The 23,071-nt window shown below is 37.4% G+C and overlaps 2 protein-coding genes across 2 annotated transcripts in view; one reads left to right on the top strand and one right to left on the bottom strand.

Moving 5' to 3' along the window:
- The window catches only part of LOC128738854 (putative uncharacterized protein DDB_G0271606), a 173,579-nt gene that overhangs the window by 24,772 nt on the left and 125,736 nt on the right, over positions 1-23,071 (top strand). The window lies entirely within an intron of this gene.
- LOC128738859 (uncharacterized) lies at positions 16,529-17,568 on the bottom strand. Its single transcript, XM_053834302.1, has 4 exons — positions 17,392-17,568; positions 17,241-17,332; positions 17,026-17,173; positions 16,529-16,961 (listed from the first exon to the last, which is right to left on the bottom strand). The coding sequence occupies exons 1-4, from the start codon at positions 17,519-17,521 to the stop codon at positions 16,804-16,806; spliced, it is 528 nt and encodes a 175-aa protein (XP_053690277.1). The 5' UTR covers positions 17,522-17,568; the 3' UTR covers positions 16,529-16,803.

Below are 23,071 nucleotides of genomic sequence, written 5' to 3'. Positions count from 1 at the left end.
TTTGAAAAGCAACGGTTCGTATGTGGTCTGCCATCTCAGATACCCCACCACAGATGGTCCTAAGCACACGACGTTCAAAAAACGGCCAGTGCTTTCAATTCAAAACCATTCAACTGATGCGACCAAGAACTAACCAATTTCGGTCTAAAATTGAATTGAAATCGGACCAATATTGGCTCAAAACTCTACTTAAATTGGACTAAAGCTAGACCAAGGTTGGACCACAATTGGTCCACAAATAGTCCAAAGTGGGTTAAAATTATACAGCAATTGGACCAAAACAGGGCCAAAACTAGACCTAAATTGGGTCAAAATTAAACCTAAATTGGATCGAAATTAAACAAAAATTGGACCGAAATTGGATCTAGATTAGACGAAAATTAGATCAAAATTGAGCCAAATTGGACCTCAATTTTTTACTATAAAGCTGAGATTTTGATAAATAAATATAGAAAATTTATAAATCCCACGCGTAGGCATATTGCGGGCCAAATTATATTTCCCTATGAAAGCCGTAGGCCGGAATGCCTTCTGACTGTTACTGCTCATAACAGAATGGAAATTACACGGCATCAACTATCCTTTCACGCCACGGATTTCACGCCAACTCGACCAAAGGTTGGCACGACTCTCTCTGAATTCAATGAAACTTTGTGTGTGTAAATAATTCAGTGAATAAGCAACTTTGCATACTTAGTTTCTCCAAAATTACTCTAAACTAGCTTTTGGAAAGGGCGCAATTTTTTTCACTTTTTTTTAATAAAAAATTTAAATCGAAAACGATAGGACCTACAAAAAAATGATCTATGAGTGACTTTCAGAAAATGTTCTGAATTTTCATAAAAAAATACTGAAAAATTTAAAATTAATTTCTACACTGAAAAACAGTGTTTTAAAAATTAAAAATCGATTTCTTAAAAAACGCCACCTCAGAAATTGATGAAATTTTTTTGAAGATAGATAATTATGTAGCCTACAACTCTTTCATATATTGCAAAATGGTCAAACTGAACAAAAACTTTTTTAAGTGCTTACCGGGACAAAGAGATATTTCAGTACAGTAAACTCTCGGAAAAGTTAATCGATTGGGGAATGGGTCGATTAACTTTTCCGAAATATTAACTTTTCCGAGTAGTCCTGAAAATCATTCAAAATGATAAATACAAAAGCGAAAAATGCACTCCAGGATATAGGATACACACTTTTATGTATTTTGAAATTGTAATGAAAAGAACTATGTAGCAAGATCTTTATGAAATAATACTTAGTTCCTTTCAGTAAGTTTAAAATAGTCAGTTACACTAGTTTACTTTTGTTTTTTTCGTATAGTCTGCGACTACGTTTTGATAATGTTCGCGCTTATTTTTAGTTTCTTGCTGTTCCTTCTTTTGCATTTAAAACTCAATCTGAGTTTGCGCTTTTCCAGTATATTATCAATAATCCTGAAGTAACTATGTGTAACTAGCAAATAGTTCAATACGCTATTGTTGCAACTATACGGTACAAGAGTTTAATTTAATTCCAGTTATGATGCGACTCTGTATAACTCTGTATGACTGTGGAAAGGCGACAATAAACCGAAAAATGAGAAATAAAGATAGAAGGTAAACACACGTGTGTGTTTAAAGGCTTGGACAACCAATGAATTCAAACTCTCAGAAAAGTTAAGGTAAAAATTAACTTTTTAGAGCGTTGCATGAGAGCTGATATTCGCTTAACTTTTCTGAACAATTAACTTTTTAGAGAGTTAACTTTTCCGAGAGTCTACTGTATTTCCAAAATTATAGCACCAACAAAAAAATAATGTATTAGTAACTTTTAAAAAATTTTCTGAATTTTCATAAAAAACACTGGAAAAATAAAAATTATTTCCTACACTAAAAAAAAGCATTTCAAAAAATAAAAATTGATTTCCGAAAAAACGCCATCTCGGAAATTGATGAAATTTTTTTTGAACATAGATAATTATATGGCCTACAAGTCTTTCATACATCGCGAACACATTTTCTAAAAGTCACTCATAGATCATTTTTTTGTAGGTTCTATAGTTTTCAAGTTAAATTTTTTATTAAAAAAAGTGAAAAAAAATTGCGCCCTTTCCAAAAGTTAGTTTACAACAATTTTGGAAAAACTAAGTATGCAAAGTTGCTTATTTACATGAACTCTTTACACACACACAAAGTTTCATTGAATTCTGAGAGGGTGCTGCCAACTCCATAGACGAGTTGGCGTGAAATCCATACCGAAAAGTATTCAGCTTCTTATCGTATACGTTTTTACACGGGGGATAAGTGCCGTGTAAAATAAAACCGTTTAAAAAAAAGCGCGTTAATTCGAAACATGTTCTAAAAAAACCGTGTTATTCAAAATTTGTAAAATTAAACCGTGTAAAAAAAGACTTGAGTGTACAAAGTTTCGCCACTAAGCTGCTTTCTGAGCCATTGAAAATTTTAACCTACAATCCCTCCCATAATCACACTAATTGGTCACGGACCAGTTCGATAGAGCCTCTGTTTGACCATCACTATTTTAAACATATAAAGTTGTGGTAATACAATGGACGCGTACGGCGATTTGTTTTCATGTACTAAGAAATGGATATTTTGAGCGTAGTGTAAATAGAATTATCCGTTTCCTTGCCAGGGATATTCGCTTTGCAACTTTGTCGCATTTTTAAAGCGTTAGTATTTTTGATAGACGAAGGAAATAGTAGAAGAAAGTTATAAAACATAGATGCTTTATAGTATCCCCAGCGCGGAACAAGATGCGAAAGGAAAGAGGGGAAAATTAGATAAAGAGAGGATATACAGGCAAAGGGTTTAAAAACTGTTTTAAAGGGTTTGTCCTCGAATAACGCTTCATAGATAATTTCCATTAAGAGATAAAAGTATGGTATCTTTGACAAAGTTGTTTGTATTGATATTTACTACAATTTTGCCGAAAGTACTAAACCTGTATCTCGAATATGCGAGAAAATAAATTTCGGATCTCACTTTTAAGAAAATTAATCACCCAAAGATTTCTCTCACAAGAAAGGTCTTGTTGTACCAAGAAATGTTCCTAAAGACACTATATGCGGAAAATTTCACGTTTTGGCGCTATATCACACGATCACGTATTTCGCTTTTCGGACCACTGTGCATTCTTCCAAGTTATGCTATGTCTGAATACTTACAGAAATCCGCCGAATAAGACGTTGGTTGGTGATGTACGCCTACCACGATTTCTCAGCTATCTGTCGATCAACAAAACTTATTTTTGGTATATTGTTAGAGTCCTTCATCAGCTTGTCAATTACCGAAAATCAATTAAATTTATTATAATGAAACTGAGAAAATGCTGTAGGCGTAAATTGGCCCCTACGGCCTTATTCTGAAGACTGCTGTATATAGAAAACAGATAACAATCATTCATTTAGCAATTCAAAATTAAATTTACGTTAAAATTTGCTAAAATAATGTAATAGAATTTACCACAATTGGAATATCTACTCTACGTTTTCAAGATTTTTATAGTAATCGGTTGGAAATCTGTGTTTTATTTCAAGTGATGAAAAAGACGTATCTTCGAATCAAACTTGTTCAACAAGAAACGGAAACAGAAAGAAAACGACATAAATAATGTAATAAAGAAAACAGATGAACTATTTAAAAAAATCTTTTGAAAAGTTTTTTTTCGCACTAAAAAGCAAACCCATTTTAGGAATTATTTCTTCTCCACTCTAAGAGCTCAAGACAAAGGCATGCCAAAGCTGATGTGCAAATGGTGAATGGCTATAAGTCACTCAAGAAACTTCTTTTAATTAGCACCCTTTTTGCTGTTATCATGATGATTGCACGACTGCTGGTCAATGCTTTACAGCTTCCCCAGCAGAATTTCTTTTAATCTGTGCCCACTTGAAGGGGCACCGAACAACGCGCCGCGCCGGCTGGCCTTCTTTGGTGTGGTTTGCGCATCAACAATCGCTGCTGGATGGAAAAAGTTTTATTTCCGCATGCCGCAGTTCCACTCCGGTTCTCAAGGTGCACCTTGTAATTTCCTGCATAAACGACGGAAACAACCCGGCATGGAAAAGTTTTTATCAGTCCAGCAGGCACATTTCAGTAGTTAGTCTCTGGTTGGCATTATGTGATTCGGTCAGCCACAATTCATTAAATATCCTGGCACACCGGTAGTTTGTTATCTCACTAAAACACGGAATACGGGACGAAGTAGCAAAACTCGAGAGAAATACCAATCTCAATCATTCGGGCATTACATGGCATGTAAATTACGAAGTACATTTCCCTGGAATCAAAAACTTCGATTACGGAAAAACCATCAACGTTAACCACAATTCAACAACGGAGAAAATAGTTCATGCTTATCACAAAATCTAACCTCACACCCCTACTGTTGCAATCAAATTGAACTACCACAATGTTTCAATCCTCCCTGCGGGTATAAAGGTGCCTATAAAGCGTTAACAACTACACAGATCACCCGTGACAAACCCACAGATACCGGACTGCAATTTGTCTTCGTTTGCTTACATCGATTTCCATGTGTGCTCGAATCGAAGTCATTCGTTGCGCCCGGAAAACCTGACTATCCTCCACACCCCGTCATCCATTCATCCCTCCACCCCTCCATCCCTTTACTCGAACCGCATAGTTTCCGGCCCGAAGCGCAAACGGAAAAACAGCTCATGCGAAAGCTTTTCACCTTCCATCCGTTTCTATCTTCACTCAGAAAACAAACCGGTCGGTCGGTCGCTGTTGCATGGTTGAGCACTCCCTGCTAGAAGGTGTCTTCTGCCTGTTGGTTCTCACGCCATCATCATCATCATCAGCGTCATCATCGCCATCATCCCCGCCGGCATCATCATCAGCATCATCATCATCAACAGTTACAATAATGGCTAGTGGAGGGAGCCTAACAGAACACTAACGGTATGCGATGGCATGCGATCCGATACGGCGCCTGGTCCCTGACACCTTCGATCGGGAGGCAAACGGTTCGGTTTCGGTGGAAATAGGGATCCCGGGAAAAATCACAAACCGTGCTACCTACCGACATAAAATTCCTTTCGTAAAGATGCTTTGTACACTGCTATTTTCGCTGTTGTTCGATTCAAATTCACCAACTGACGAACTGACGAGCTGACGGATTCGCTCGAGTGACTGAATGCTGACAGTTTACTAGGTACCTAGCTACTATTGCCAGTCGACGAATATGGCAGGGGACCAAATCCGCGCTCCAAACAGACAATATTCCCCAGCATGCAAGCAGCACCAGCAGCAGTAGCAGCGATGTGAAGGATTCGGATGGATGAGTTTATGACAAAACACATAAAAGGGTTGAATTGACGTTAGCTTTTGGGTGGATTTTTTTATGGTTATTTTTTTGCTGTTTGGAAATTGAAAGAGAAACCATTGCTGCGCTCTGTTTTCAACATCAAACTTGCCGTTTATACTGCCTACCATATCAAGTGGAGATACCAATCAAGGGACACCTCCGATTTCCAAATTATATTTAGATACAAACAAATTTTAAATAAATAGAAGGAATACTTCATGCTTTGCAACTTGGTCTGATATTGAGTTTTCTCATTCAAATTTGAATTTGAATGAATGAAGTTTGAAGTCCAATTTAAAACCAACTTATTTTTATTTTTAAGTCTAATTTTACATTAAGTGGTGGTGGAAAACTTCAAAGGAAATTCCGTAAAGTATGTTCTGTTGCAAGGAACTATTTTGGCATATTTATTTCTTGTTTTATCAATTTCTAATCTTTTAATGACAAAATTTTCATGACAACTTTTTGCCTTTCTACTATATAAATATATAGTATAAAGGTATAGAAATCACTTGGAAAACCGGAAATGCAAAGAAGGTCCTGCGGGCCGAATGTTATATACCATTCGACTCAGTTTCGAAAACTGAGCATTTTCTGTGTGTGTGTATGTATGTGTGTGTGTGTGTGTGTGTGTGTGTGTGTGTGTGTGTGTGTGTGTGTGTGTGTATGTGTGTGTGTGTGTGTGTGTGTGTGTGTGTGTATGTGACGCTTTTAATCTCACTCACTTTTCTCGGAGATGGCTGGACTGATTTTAATGTTCTTAGTGTCAAATGAAAGGTCTAGGTGTCCCATTGGTCGCTATTGAATTTCATACTGATCGGACTTTTAGTTCAAAAGTTATGTATAAAAATACGAAAAATATGGGACTTCATTATCTCATAGGTCTCTTAACCGATTTGAACAAAATTGATTGCATATGAAAGAGGAGCCTTGCAAACCCTTAACTTCCAAATTTCATGACGATTGGACTTGTAGTTTGAGAGTTACATAAAGAAATGTGAAAAAATAATATTTAAAACATATTTATGTAACATATAAGCATTAATTTAATGAAAAACATCACACATTTTATGATTATTTGAAAATTACTGCTGAGATCTATCAAACGAAACCGAGTTATTTAAAATCGGACGCTTCATTCAAAAGTTATTCAAACTTTAACACTTAAGCACCGTATATTAAACCGTTAAAACGTGTGAAATCAAAACATATCAATCAAATCTTGATTGTATTCAATGTATGAGATGTGTGTGATGTATGTGTGTATGTATGTATGTATGTATGTATGTATGTATGTATGTGTGTATGTATGTATGTATGTATGTATGTATGTATGTATGTATGTATGTATGTATGTATGTGTGTATGTGTGTATGTATGTGATGACAATTTGCAATTTTAAAATTTGCAATGAAATTCAAGAAATGTGAGAATCATGTCAATTGTCTGAAGTTTTTGAAGCCTCTTAGTGGAATACGAACTCTGAAATTAAAGAAAAGAAAGAACTTTTACCGACTAAATTCCACTATTTAATATTTATTCGCGACAGATACGTATACGCTTTGAAATAAGACACTGATGAAACCTGCACGTCGTAGGTGAACTACGTATCTGTTGCAAATAAATATTAAATAGTGGGATTCAATCGAAAAGTTTTTTCTTTTCTTTGATTTCAGATTTCAATTGTCATTTTCTTCACTTGCTGATACTCACAATTGTACAAGAAAAGCAAAAAGCGAAGAAAAGCAGTTTATTTATGCATGTAGGTATAGTGGTGTATAGAATCAAAAATACTAGTGAGTTGATTTTTCCAAATAAATTTGTACAAACTCCAAACAAATTCTGCGCATCAATAGATGCTCTTTTCAATCAATAGATACTAGAGCTTAGAAATGTTATATGAAAAATAGGAAGTAAACGTTGCACGGTAGAAATTTTGTAAGATTTGTTTTCGTTAGTGATATTTTAAAGGACAGATGTCTTATGTCATGTATCATGTTTTAATAAATAAATCAAAAAAAGAGAAGCACTGGGAATCATATCGATCGTATTTCCCATTCTCAAGCATGTTTATGGCGCAGCTTTGGCACTATTTTTCGACTTCATCTTGTTTTCCTAACCCTCTAACATTGGAAAAACGATGCGATCAAGCTAATGACTATCTTTTCATGAAAGTACATTCAAAAGAAGCTTAAGTTTTGATTTTCATGCAAAAATAATTATCTGGAGGAGCGCTAGCTAAGAAATAGTTCCATTTCTCGTTTTCATATCTAATGCTCTATTCAGTAAATTTTTTCTAATTCAGATATATTGCAAAATTGAAGCCAAGCACACCAATAGTAAAATTTTGAGATCAATCATTTTGTTGTAGATATCCTTTTTCTTCAAAAGCGAAATATAATAATTTTTCTGAACTCTTGTTTTTCAAAGATGCTAACTTTTGAATTACCATTACCATTACCATTAATATCAAAATATCAAAAAATCTGCTATGAACAAATACTTCATATTGTCAATTCAAAACAAGTTTCGTATGTGGCTCTGAAGTCCGAAAGTTAAGGCCGTCTGTAGACCCGTTAGAGGGTTAATTTCTAATTTTCTATACATATTCATTCAAATCTGTAAAAATTATCTTTTGTGTTTACATTATTTTTCTATAAATATTATAAAACTAAATAAGGTGTTCATCAAGTAACATAAATGACGCTTACATGTATTTACGAACCCAAGGAAAGAAAATATAATTATTCTACACATTACGTTGTGAATTTTACTGGCAAATAAGGATTTTGAGGAATACGGAACGGATATTTAAAAATATAGTCTAATATAACATCTATACATCTACAATTAAGTTCCTGAGAAATTAAATAATGATTATTGTGGCAGTAGAAAGGCTAGGTCACGCCGCTAGGTGGATTAATTCGGGTTTTTTTGTTTCTGAGTTACCATTACGTCTGTTAAAGTTGCCTGGATTTTACCAGATTTTTGTTTGCACACCTGACAAAGCTAAAAATCTTCCAGTTGTTTGGTAAAATGTCAGATATTTTTTTTTATTACAGGCGGAGGAACGTTTGGTGAGGAAGAATGGTGGACTGGATGCAGATTGCGAAACTTCGATGTGAGACCAAAAATATATTCCGTAGTTCAATTACTGAGTGGGACACTTTCTCGGTTTGCGCCCAAGTGTTTTGACAATTAAACTATCAGTACACAACACCCCATATTAGATGATCTCACATCTAGTGTCGATCATTCCAGTCTAACCATCCGTACTCACACACCATACATTCCACCCGCCGACGGTAACTGTTTTTATATGTTTGCTCTTTCTGCTTCTACCACTGAGAAGATCGACTGCATTGTGGACCGTCGATCAGCACGCTGTTGTCATTTACCACGCCCGGTGTGGTTTTTCTGTTTTACTTGTATTTGACTTTTTTAACAGACACTTTTATTCGGATTTGTCAGGTTTTCGATAAAATCTATGGGGAACCACGGTTATGGCTGAAAAATTTGGTTTTCTTGAATATCTACCAAATTCAAAATTCATATCTTAATAACCACACAACGTAAAGTGTCGAATTTCTTATGAAAATGTTACTAAATATTCTTAGAATAATCACAGATGGATTACCGATAAATCTAGAGGTAGTTCGTAGGAAAACGTACAGAACAACCGGTAAGAAGAAGAGGAAAACACGAGAGAGAAAAACAAAGAAGAAAAACTGGCATGAAAATATGAAAGAAAAACATGATTGACTAGGAGGGAAAACGGGCCACATAAATCTGAAACAGGAGAAACAAGAAAATGGAACAGAAAAGAGAGAAAGCGATACAAAAACCGAGGATAACAGTCTTAGAACAGAACAGAACAGAAGATCTACTTAAATTGGACTAAAGCTAGACCAAGGTTGGACCACAATTGGTCAACAAATAGTCCAAAGTGGGTTAAAATTATACAGCAATTGGACCAAAACAGGACCAAAATTAGACCTAAATTGGGTCGAAATTAAACCTAAATTGGATCGAAATTAGACAAAAATTGGACCGAAATTGGATCTAGATTAGACGAAAATTAGATCAAAATTGAGCCAAATTGGAATTCAATTTTTTTCTATAAAAAACTGAGATTTTGATTAATAAACATAGAAAATTCAATAATCCCACGCGTAGGCATATTGCCGGCCAAATCATATTCCCCTAGAAAGCTGCGGCTCGGAATTCCTTCTGGACTGTTACTGCTCATAACAGAATGCAAAAAACATGGCATCAACTATCAATTCCTGGGATTCACCAAAGCATTTATACTGAAAAGAATTCAGCTCCTCATCGTTTCCAAAGTGTCGCGATTAAGCTGCTTTCTGAGCCATTGAAAATTTTAACCCACAACTTGTCCCATAATCACCCAAATCGGTCGGCGGGCTGCAGTTTTGCTATTACAGTTTTAGACAAATAAAGTTGCGATAATACAAAAGACGCATATAGGTATGGTGATTTGTTTTCATGTACTGATAAATTGATATTTTGGGCAAAGAGTAACTAGAATTATCCGTTTCCCTGCCAGGGATATTCGTTTTGCATCTTTGTCGCATTTTTATAACGAGTCTTTTCGATAGACGAAGAAAATAGTAGAAGAAAGTTTTAAAACGTAGGTGCTTTATAATATCCCCAGCGCGGGACAAGATGCGAAGGGGAAAGACGGGAAAATTAGATAAAGAGACCAACCTTGTGTTTTTGTGTCTTGATCTTTGATTGAGGTCAGGCGTATAATTGAATTTTTTATAACGTTAGTGTTTTAGAGAGAACAGAAAAAAAGGAAGAGAAATGAAAAAAATGTGACAAAAGAAGGTAGAAGCATAAATAAATCGAAAAAAGTCAAAAAAATACTGGACTCGCTGTCGCGGAGTAAAAATGGAGCAAAAAAGGAAAAAATACCAGGGAAGGGAAATGAAAAAATAAGAATATGAAAAAGGAGGAAAAATGGAACAGAAAAAAAGGAAACCGGAAGAAAACAGGAATAAAACGAAAAAGAAAACCGGAGTGTGACAGAAATGAAAGAAAAACGGGGCACATAAAGAGGAAGAACGGAACAGACGGAACCGATAACGGGGTAGAAAATGAGTTTAAAAGCAAAAAGAGACTAAAACCGGACCAAAAAATAAAAAAAATCGAAACGGAACAACGCACAAAGCGAAACAGGAACAAAGGAACAGCAGGCCTGAAAACGAAACGAAAGCCGGAGTAAAAAGACGAAAATGGGAACAGAGGAAAATCAGGACACAGGCAAAGGCAAAAAACGGGATAGGAAAAGAAAAGAAACAAAGAAGAGGGAACAGCGAACAGGAAAAAAGAAAAACGACAGAGAAAATGACGAAAAACGGGAAGACAAAAACAATAGGAACCAAAAAGGAAAATCATAGATGAACAATTTAAGAAGTCGAACGAAAAATTGATAAAAATCATTAATAAAATTTTGTCGCCCATTTCTTACTTTACTTTTACTTTTTCGGCGACAATCCGCTTATCGAATCTATGCCGAGTTCAGGAGCCGTTTCAACATTACTCGGTCTTGGGCTGCCACTCTCCAGTCGCCCCTAACACCCGCTGTTCTAGGTCTAGCATCCTCGTCAACAGCGCTCATCCAACGGGCACGGGCACGGCCTCGAAGTCGTCGGCCTCTGTCGGGTTCTCTGCTAAATATTGTTTTCGCTGGTCTCTCATCCGGCATCCTTGCTACGTGGCCAGCCCACTGTAGCCTGCCGTATTTTAGGGCGCCAAGAATTGATCGCAGGATCTTACGCTCGAAAACGCCAAGAGCTCGTCGGTCGCTCTCTTTCAACGTCCACGCTTCGTAGCCGTAGCGTACCACCGGGAGAATTAGTGTCTTATAGAGCGCGAGTTTTGTACGAAGTTGTAGGCTACGGAACCTCAGCTGGTTACGTAATCCGTGGAAGGCCCCGTTGGCAGCCGCTATTCGCCTTTTTACTTCACGGCTCACATCGTTGTCACATGTCACTAACGTACCAAGGTAAACAAATTCGTCGACCGCTTCAAAAGTATCTCCATCTATCAGCACCGCAGTTCCAACACCCGAAGGGATGCCACGCTCTCTACCAGCTACCATATAATTTGTTTTGGTAGAATTTATGATAAGTCCTATCCCCGCAGCTTTCTCCTTAAGATGCGTGTACGCTTCTACCACAGCTCTACGGTTAACACCGATGATATCGATGTCGCACAGTGCGTTGAGCCATAGACAAAAATCGTTTTTCACTTTTTTTAAATCGGATATACTAAGTATTTAGAATTGTTTATAGATGCCTTCTGCTATATAAACAAGTATTAGTTTGCTTGGGAAAGCGCCACAACTACTATTACAAGCGTTCAAACTGTCAAGTTGCAGAGTGGATTTTACTTACAAATTTTGCTTTCATTTTTGAAGGTCATTCATCACGCTCGTAAAACTTTCATAGTTTGTGTAATCAAAATCTTTAAAATGGAGAATAACAATCAAGGTTAGTAGAATAAATTTCGGTTACAGAAGGAATTCATTTTGACCTCACTCCTAAAAAATCGCCCCATAGAAACGACATAGATATTGTCCTTCAAAAAAACAGAACTCCAACTTTGATTACTGATTTAAAAAATCTTCCACCGACTTCCAAGCTAAAATATACACAGAATAATTGTTCAAAGTGTCCTCTACAAGATCGAACAGGTTTTAGCTGCAACTACCTGCAACTCTGCAAGATATTTCAATATTTGTAGATCAACGTCAAACACTGATAAACTGTCAGATTTCCGGTGATTCTATTATATTATGTTATCCCTGTTAGAAGAAACCACTGTTCATAAATCTTTGTGCTATTACTGTTCAAACTTAAACTCAAAGCGATTTTATTTCATATAGCGAGTAAATATTTCTTTAAAAAAGTTAATAAACTTAATACCGGCTGCCGTTTTTTCCCGTTTCTCGAGTTGATAATAATGACGAATAATCAATGATAACGGTTTTCCTGCTGGAAATTCGTTTCGTAGATCTAATTAAAAGGTTTTCAAAAATTGCCTAACAAAAACAGAACGTCGAGCTGCAGACTTTGTCTCAAATTTTGCCACGGAAAATTATTATTTACTTTTCCGTTACGGCTGAGAATGGTATAAAAGAGGCTTAAGTATTACTTAAACACAAGCTCTGTTCACAGATATAGAGTGCGAAAGTATATTTTGCTTTAAAATGTTTAAACGTCTTCCATAAACATAGCTTTCCAATTTTTCATGCACTGAAGGAAAACTTTTCAATTACCAAAATTGCAGCCAAGGTTGATCTTCGAGTGCTGTTTAACCTAACACTAGATGGCATTGCTGAATTTACCAAAGTATTTCTAGTACAAATGTTGCTTTCACAAATAACTTTGGTAGTTATATAGCCGACGGCAACCCATATAATGATGAAAAACTTTTGCAATGCTTGCGTAAAAATTTGGCGTTTGGGACATTTTCTGCCATTATGTAAATATTTTGAGACATTTAAGCAAATACTAGCTTCGAGTATCACAAACTACTTTTTTCATTAAACTAGCTTGATAAAATGTCTAAAACTAGCAGTTTTGATTTTTGTTCCGCAGTTCCATACGTTCAACGCACTGTGTGTCGTCCGCGATACCTAGGAGCATATGAGATTTCGTTATGTTCAATTCAATAGTCCGTCACCTTGCTTCAAACCATCTAACGTCACAAACGATGTCTCGCCCGCTATCCTGACGCTTGATTTTGAATCATCAAGGGAAGCACGTATCAGCTTAATCGGTTTTGTTGGAAAACCATGTTCAAGCACAATCTGCCACAGCTCGTTTCGTTTAACTGAATCGTACGCCGCCTTGAAGTCTATAAACAAATGGTGAGTCTGTAAGTTGAATTCCCGGGATTTATCGAGGGTCTGTCGTAAGGTGAACATCTGGACCATCGTGGAGCGTCCCTCTCGAAAACCGCACTGGTATTCGCCAACAAAGGTTTCCTGCAACGGCCTCAGTCTGAGAAACAGGATGCGGGCGAGAATTTTGTATGAAGAATTGAGGAGAGTAATGCCTCGATAATTGCTGCATTCGAGTCGATGGCCCTTTTTGTAAATTTGGCATATGAGACCTGCCTATGCGCCTATGCCTATGCCCCTATGCCTATGCGCGATGCCTAGTCTCGCGGACAGGGCAGCTGTCTTGGGTATAGCTGGCGAGAGACAGCGTTTCATAAGTCTGCCGTCCGCTCCGGATCAGTCACTGTTGTATGCCGCCCCTAACCTGGGATACAGCCGCATACCTGATACGGAAACGGCGATTCACCGTGCAGTTGGATCAGCGTCGTGAGCCGCCCCTAATGGAAGCAAGGCCTTTTGACGCCTGGAAGCAAGGCCTTTTGCCAACACTCAGCAGATGCATGAGTGCCTCCTTCCCTGTTGGTATACGACCTTAACTTCCACCGGAGTTGGTTACCCGATTGGTGTCTCTCAATACCGGACACTTAATGGATATCTTAACCCTCCGTTACTCGCGCTTTTGTATTTTTTACAACGCCTGTAAACCGTTAACTTTTCCTCGGTATATCTCAAGATTCCACCGATAAAGAAAATTACTGTTTTCAGCAAAGTTGATCCGCAGACCAAGATCTTTCAAACGGTGGAAAAAGTTTCATAAGTTTTTCACCAAGTGGCATTAGTATTCGAGTGAAATCTTGTAGGTTTTAGCATACCTATAAATCGAAGTTGGCGCGAGTAACGAAAGGTTAAAAAACGAGTCCAAGGCTTATGTTTTCGAAAAATAAATATCAACATGGAACGGTTCAGTACGGCAAAAACGCCAATTATGCCTAATGTACTTATGTATAACGAGCATTATGCTTAACGACCGTATGCATATCCTCCATATGTGTAATGGACTACACCACTTAGATTCAGTTTGCGGTAGAATGTGATTGCGTTGTCATTGCGTATCGTGATATCCGCATTGGTGATCGCATTGAAGAACAGAGTGAAAAAGCAAAGAACCTAAGTTGCTTCCTTGTGGAACCTCCGACGTATTTCTAGATGGTTTCGATTCTTCTATACAAACACAACAATATTTCACGTTGGTCTCCGAGGTGATGGGTGTGCTGGCACAATATCAGAGATTATTTTACTAACTGTGCAAAGTGACTAACAGTGTTATTTGACATTCGCAAGTAAGTCGAGTCTAAGTCATTTACGTCCAAGATATCTTCAGAATTATCTGCGTCAAATGGAAGTCTGAAGTCTGGTTGTCATTTTTCTCTATATTTACTAGAGAAGTACCATGACCGCTTCTAATTCTGCGCATTTTTCTTTATATAAGTATTTTGTAACATTGTGCATAACTATGATCATTGCGTAAGTTTTTTATAAATGTCTGTTGAATATTACGCCATTATTCACAAACGGGCCATAATATTTGAGAGCGAAATAATTTAACGTGAAACTGAAAGTATTTTATATGGCAGAAAATATCGTCGTTAGCACCAACGCTAAGATTGTCCTTCTAGAAAATTAACAAATTTATGCTCGAAATTCTCTGCAATGATCAAATTACCCAGCATAATAGAAAGAATAATTAGTTTTAGTCATGTTTTAGACAAAAAAAGTGATGTATTGTTTTCCTTAGAAAAATGCGATGCAATAATGCGCAGATTTAGGCACAGATTTTTTATTCATGTTCCAAATTCTGCGCAGTAACGTATCGTACGAAGAAATTGCGAAAGAATACGCAACCTCACCCAAATGGCTGAGGTATAGAGGCATGAAAATTCAAGCAGAATCTTTAATTTGCATTGATTGGAATCCTGTGCTGCGTCTCGGGGTCCGAACCAGCGCCAATTCATGAAACCATGTCTTCTATTTGTTTTAATGTCCAACCTCATAGGGCTGTCAGAGAGTGGTGAAGTGGTTTCTATATGAAAACACAATTTTTAGTATTTGTCTAAAGTGTAATGTTCAGTATGCAGAAAACCCGAATCAGTTCGCCTTTCATGTTATCGAGAATAAAATATTTAAAATGAGGCAATCAAAATGATAGCAATACAGTAGGATTTCGAATTTGGCAACAAATGCGTGTCGCCTATGTTGCCAAAATCGAAACCGTGCCAAAATCGAGACCCTTTTGCGTTATGAAAAAATTTAATGTAAATGCTTTAGAAGTTGACTAAATATCATTAATCAACGATTGCAACCATTTTATGTTTAAAAAGTCCGACAAGAGCTATCCGTCCGGTGCAAATAAGTTATTGACACCCTGCGGTAAGACGTAGTCCTACGGCAATAAAAATATTATTGTTCGAAATCACATAACTTTTTTTCATGAACAGGCTAAGGGCATTATTTTTTCATCATTTAAAGCATGTATGCGGAAACTGATTGATACTTAAGCATATTTTTGGAAGTGAAATATCTTGTGTTGCCAAAAACGAATACTTTTGTTGCCAAAATCGAGGCATGCCAAAATCGAACCATGCCAAAATCGAACCATGTCAAATTCGAAATCCAACTGTATTGCTTTGCCACCCGGACAGCACAAAAAGGCCGGATCATGGATTTAATTATGGTAATGGCTAATACCGGATTTTTTTGTGTGCTTTCAGCGTATAAAGACATAAACAGCATGGCAGGAGTATTTATTTTCAGTTTTTGGGTGCGCAGAATTAGGAGCAAACATGCGCAGAATTAGGAACATGGGCAAGGAAGTGCGCAGAATTAGGCACCGTGGATAAGTTTACAAAACGAAAAATATACTCAATTGTTGGTCGACTTATAATTCCCATATTTTTTACCAGATATATAGACCATTGCACTACACGTTGCTGCTAACCACGTTGTTAATTTAAATCTAGAATACTTAGAATAGCGGAAGAATCATAAAAATGTCTTAACTGCGCAGAATATGGTACGTTCACGGTAGCTCGCGAGTACTTATTATCATTAAACCAGCGACACTCTTTGATGACGGTTTTGCTGGAATTTCTATCATCAATGAATGCGAGTTATTGAGTGCCTTGGCCATTCTCTCATTTCAGTTTTTCTAATATTTACCAGCATAAAGCGTTATGTCATCCCCTCAGTCAATATCGTCGCTCTGTACTACAAAAACTCTAATCCAATTTCTAATCTAATGTCTCTAGACATTACGCTCTTACGACAGTTTACGCTTTGCTGCAACACTAAATGATAATGGAAAAGGCATTGTTCCAATCTCACTATGTTAATCTTGAATTCGTTTATTAATAAAACTAACTTAATGAAGTAATATCTTTGGAGCAAGCACTGCTTCAGGAGTAACTTTCAAAGATGCTAAATGTAGATTATTATTCAACTGATAAGGCTTCCTTCATCACTTCCGTTTAGTTTGGTTTGGTTATCACACCTCTCGAGGAGTTGCATTCCTAGTCACTCTGAGTCGTAGTTGTAGTTTATCCCACCACAAGGGACACGACATCTTCCTCGCCCGAAGCCGATGGTCGATCGTCGCTTTTGAACCGAACAAAGTTCATCCCGGTTGGTTCCACCGGATCGTGATCGAACAGCTTACCGAGCGCAACAAGGGTCAGCATGATGTGTAAGACAACATCTGTAAGCAGGCAAGGTTGAATATAGAACCGCTACCCTTAAAAGCCGTTAACCGCCCTACTCACATAAAGCTACCAGTGCTGACAGCGGATTTAGAAGCACGGTTTGATACCATTGGGAGTTGTACCAAATCAGGAAAATGTCACGAACAAACAGTAGAAATAGGTCCACCATGAAAGCGACTGCGAAAGGGTAAATCCATTTTTTCACTTCCTGTTGATAAGCAAGATGTTGATCAGTAAGTGCGGTTGCGAGCAACATTGTAGCATTGTGTGTGAACCTTATAGATTCCGTAGAACAGTGCAATTCCAACGAACAACCACAGGATTCCGAAAAGGAGCGCTCCACTGCCCATGAACCGATACTCATAAACTGAGAAAATAACTGCAGTTATTTTATGGCACCAGCAATAGAAACAGTCCATAACTCACATTGTTCCAGTGGATAGAACATCTCACTACCAGTGAAGCACACTATTGTCATCAGAATCGTACCCAAAATGGTCGATATAGCCATAACGTAGCCATGAAATTTGATATAAAACCGCAAATAACGTTCCATGTTGCACTTCAAACAACGCTGCCACTTTCATCGATCAACCGAAAGCAATAACTGACCCAGCCAGTGTAGAGCGTAAAAAAGATTAGCTTCCCAGAATGTAAATATTATTCCTGTTCAGTCAAACAAGTATACACACGTCGATTACGCTTGATACAGTTTTTAAACTATCTGTACGCTGCTGCGGCGAGAGTGTAACTACTGATTGCCGGTTGATCTTGAAAATTAACTATATAGTTTCGCTCGTAAATAAATACAGTCTAAGCTTGGGTGTGGTGACAGGCTATACTGGCAACTGGCAGCAACGTTTTCCTACGAAACGGAGCTACAAATCAAATTACAATTGCGCTAACATCAAATTCTACTTTCTTTCGACATCAAATGCTTGTGCTTTCGATCGAGCACTGCATAATTCAAGCGCCGAAACTTGCTGCCAGTGCCGGGTGCTTGTTTCCACTTTCAAAATCAACCAGGAAATAACCAAGTTCACAAGTGCAAGTGGAAGCTTCTCGGTTTCTCCCGTGTGCACCGTCATCAACCAAACTATTGAACTTTTCGAGGATTTCTATCGCTCCTTTACTTCTTCACTCTGGTGCTTTATTTGCATGCCTGCGGTCCAGAGCAGTAACCGCACCAGTCACTGCACTGAACTGACTGGGACTCCTTCTGCCTGGATAGAATAAATTTACGAAAGTTTAGAAAACTGAAATTGGTTTTAGTGTATGTACATTAGACGAAGAAAAAAAAACGAACTTGTTGAACAACTTAGGCAAGCAGTCTACGGATAAGTTTGGATAATTTATTTTTTCTGCTATGCTGCAGGTTGGTAACATTTATGCCACTGCTCAACGCTAGCTAGGTACTAAAACTTACTCGAACCCGCGCGTTGGTTGAGGTTTCTTTCCCGCTCCTAGACATTAAAAGCAAAGTTTCGAACTGGAGCACGTGACTTTGTCTTTTCTCGAGAGCCTGTGGAGTGTTTGGTTTTTCACTTAAAGATGATTTAGTCTTTTTTAAGGCCAGCTTACCGTATCTGAGAAGAAGATGCTAAAAATCTGTTTTTTTTGTTTTAATTTCAGTCTATCTATTTCTCTGTACGGCTATAATAATTGTGTCATTCCCATTTGTGCTAACGTTTAACTTAGTTATTCTCCATTTATGGTTGGATGCAGATCAGCACTTGCAAGTTCAGGCATGATGATGCCAGATGGCATGGCATGATCTTTCGAAAAACGATTCTATAAATTCTAGCTCCTGGGTTTACGAAGCATGAGAAATTACAAAACTTGGTCATGACAGAAAATTTATTTCTGTTTTATCAAAATGATCGTGGTCTTAGATCCAAAATTGACACATTATTCATTATTGTGGCAGAATCTGATTTATGACATGAGATACATTTACAAATGATTTTTCATTTATGACTTAGGATTACGCTAAACATTATAGAAAGGATCTTGATAAATTAATAATATTTTTGCATCAATCATTTGGAAATCTTTATGGATAGGAAACTGCAGGACAAGAAACACTCAGTCCATGAAATAATTTCTTTCGAAATTTAAAATTGCTACGATTTGGTCTACTCAGATTTCTCCAAATTTTGTGTTCTTAAATATCACAAAACTAGTCATTTTTGTCAACATTTCTGTCTTTATAACACTCTTAAACTTTTAAACTGTTTAGCTGATTTTAATGATTTCGATTAAATGCAAGGATGAATGAATAGAATTTACTTGTATTAATATAAGTATAATATAAGAATAAGAATAGAACGTTACTGACCTTTTCAGTATAATTTCTTCAGAACAATTTTTAGTTTTTGACATGCAGGTTTTTTAAGAAATAAGGTGGCATTCTCAATGGAAACGCATGTGTTTTGATTTACCAGAAATATCTATTCAGTACAAAACACCATGCGTTTTGATTATCGAATCGGTTTAGTGTTTCATAAATAAAGAATTTAAAGAAAAATAATTAAAATTAACGACTTTTGTTATATTCCTAAATCAGAGGTGCAAGTGCAAAAGTGCCGAATAAAAAAGGATATTTTTCCTATGTATTTTTCGGCTTTTGCAATCTTTGTAAAGTAGAACTGATGTTTTTAATTCACTCCGACGTTACTACTGTTTATTTTAGTCCTATTCATCGATAGAACACCTAACACCTTTCTATCTGATCATTTCTTGGGCTTCAAAAGCTTTCCAAACAGAGACGACACTAGTTACGGACACTAGCCACGAACTAGTTACTGTGAATACATTTTCGTGCCTTGACGATTGCAACTGAGAAATAAGGAAGCAGTCGAGTTAAAACTAGTTCGATTGAATGGAACAAGATTGGATACCATCAAAACGACGATCTTGTATTTTAATCATTATCAGTTAGGCTTATTTGGTTAAACCTGCACATGCACAACATAACCCTACTGAACTTATTGAATTTTGCAACATCTTGATGATTTGATTTATAAAATCGGACGTTTTAACACTTTTAAAGACGGGACTCAGGTGTCTAAAAAAGTAATACACTTTTTTACTGAAAGAAAACTTTTTCACGAATAAATTCCACTGTTGAAAAAAAAAACTTTAATGATTCGTCTAGTCAGTGTCTTTATTTTTATTTAAAAGTTTACAGTCGAACTGCCGCTGAATACAATTCCGTAATTCTTTATTTACATTCATGCCCTAACCAGGGCTTGGAAAGGGATCGCAAGTTGAATGTGACTGCCGTGAATGCGAACTTTCCGCATTCAAACTCCGCTTTTTGAACGATCATTTGACTGTTTTTTGAATCCAGTCAATCTGCCGCTTGCGCTGCTGCCGTCTTACAATTCATGCGGTATCTCAGCAAAAGTAAACAGTCGACTCCCGTTTTGCTTTGCGCTTTGAGAATTTAAACTGCAAGCTGACTGGAAGCAAACGGTGACGTATTTTTTCGTTTCTCTTTTTGTCTCCAAATCGGTTGCTCACAGTGATAGTTCGTTACCCGGACGTCGGTCCGATGTAAGCAAAATATTCGTTTGTATTGGACGGAGTCCGACCGACTTCTTCCATGCACATGTAGTGGTTTTTTTTTTGTAGTATTGAATCATACGATTGTGCGGTTGCTTTTCGTTACAGTGGTGATTGCCAGTCATTTGACTGTTTTGCAGTCATTCGCTGCTCCAAACGGAAAAGGCAACTTGATCGAAACGAAAATGTTAAAAAGCTTTAGAACGCGTTCGTTCTACTGCGTGCAATCGGCGTTGTGTTACGCATAGCGTTCGTATTCCACCACTAAACGGACGGTGTGAACTTGAATGCGCGTTGGTGTGACTGCGGTAGAAAAAAAGAATCGGTCGAAGCCCTGGCCCCAACTCCTTCGTATTGTCGGTCATGGGTAGACGTTTTTTATTCGTCTTGAAAATCAGTTAAGGTGAAACGGTACTGAATCCCAACAAGGCCGGATCGATTGTACCAATATTCTCACATGGACGCCATTTTCCGGCCATGTTGAAATTCAGTACCGTTTCACCTCAAATGTACCTCTTCCTCGACAGCGCTTGGCGTACTCATTCTGGTTATGAGTTTAAGATGGTAACAACCCATTTTCTATTTCATCATTAAGTATTGACTGCAGAGTTTTACATTCGAAAACCCCAGATAGTGGTCCATCTGCTTCCTTTGGCATTTATGATCCCTCCGATGACTGTAATAGACCACCGAGAGAGTCAGTGATCAGCAAAGAGCTAGTTTCGTGAGATTTTGTAAGCTACCATGTACTTTGTTTCGGCAGCACTGATGATGAATCTAAATTTAAAACGCCTGAAAGCCTCTTCCCTCTATCCTTGATCGTCATCCGCAAAACCAAGAAGAATGTGAGATCCTTCTTGTTAGTTCGTTTCTTTGCACTGTTTTCAAGGCAATGTTGAACATCAGATTTGAGAGCGCATCGCCTTGCTTCAGTATATCCATCACGAATGCGACTAATGTCATTGTCACTATTCTATGCTTGCTTTAAACAAACCCGAGCAGGAGCAAAGAGCAAAATAATATCAAAATGTGTTATTGGAACTCGAATAACTCATATCAAAATTTGGTCTTGTTTTGGCTGACATAGTTGGTAAAATAACACAAAAAAATATCAAAATTTTACTCCTTTAAGGCCAAAAGAATAACTACTTGTGTTATTTGAATAACAAAGCAATAACATAACTGTATTCAGAACTTAGAATAACATATTTTAGTATTGAATAACAAATACAGTAGTATATGAGATTTTATAAAAGCATTTTATAGAATATTTATAATAAAAAATCTCTGTAATTAATAAAAAAAATTGTATGAAATATATCGAATGTCATTTTAAGGCCAAATTAGATATGATAACAAAATCAGTTATTAAACTGATCTTACAACCACTGTTTTAAATATCTAGTCAATAACAAAATGTGTTATCAATGTATCTCAATATCTATTCAATAACAAAATATACCATTATAACACAGTTTGATATTGTTTTTATATTATTTTGCTCTTCGCTCCTGCTCGCGAATCCAGTGCTGGTAGAATCACCTCAACGAAACTACGTCGGAAATCCACGTTTGAGCATCATCAACCACAGCCCGATTCGCTTGACTGAATCGTACGCCTCCTTGAAATTCACAAACAGTCTGTAAATAATACTTTCCAGAATCTGTAGTGCAGGAAGAACAAGTGGTCCGTTTATGATATTCGTCGACAAAGACAGTGGCGACGGCTTTTTATAGATCTCGCTCCAAAAGAATTGTGGTCCTCCGGTACTGTTGGTCCTGAGCTGCCATTCACTAATCCTTTTGTACAGCAAATGAACAAGTATTGTTCTCGAAAGCGATATCTGCCCCGAAATCTACGGCCTCTTCTGGTGTTCAGCTGGTATGGCTACTCTTTCGCTGGGTGAAAAGCGAAGCTTTGGGATTAGCGTCTTTCTAAGACTTGACCCTTCTCTATCGACAGACTTTGCAGCAGGCTGTTAGAGTACAGGATAGTTACGGGGCTAGTGCAACGGTCCTACTGACTCTATCTAGCAAGCACCGCCTAGCCGAGATTCGAACGTACGATGACTGGCTTGTTAGATCCGCATTATCGTACCTTGTAGCTAACTCCGTGAAGGGCCACCAGAAAAGCTAGTGTTCAGTAGAAATGTAGTTTTGTGCAAATTTTCATTTTATGGGAGTTAAGCTGGTCACTGGTCACTGGTTCCGTAGAAAGCTCTATTCTCAGCTGCAACTAGCCGTTTGACTTAACATATTTGGGATTGCTTCCACTTGCTTCAGTTCATTCAACCTTACGAATATGACTAAGGATCACTTCGGTTATTTTGATGCTAAATTTGAACCAATTTTCGATTAAACTTAGTCAGTTTCGTTAGACTGAGTCATACGCAGCTTTGAAATCCACAAATAGTACTTCCGGAACTTATGCAGGATCTGCCAATCGATTAAATCTAAGGGTGCTCCTTTCATCTCGTCATCATCGTCGTCAGCAGCATAGAGGCTTGATGGCTCGTGCTGTTCCAAGCAGTCGTATCCTT

The sequence above is a fragment of the Sabethes cyaneus genome, chromosome 2 (genome assembly GCF_943734655.1).
Source record: "Sabethes cyaneus chromosome 2, idSabCyanKW18_F2, whole genome shotgun sequence".
Lineage (NCBI taxonomy): Eukaryota > Metazoa > Arthropoda > Insecta > Diptera > Culicidae > Sabethes > Sabethes cyaneus.
Note: the sequence above shows the minus strand (reverse complement) of the source record. Positions and strands in the feature narration are given on the sequence as shown.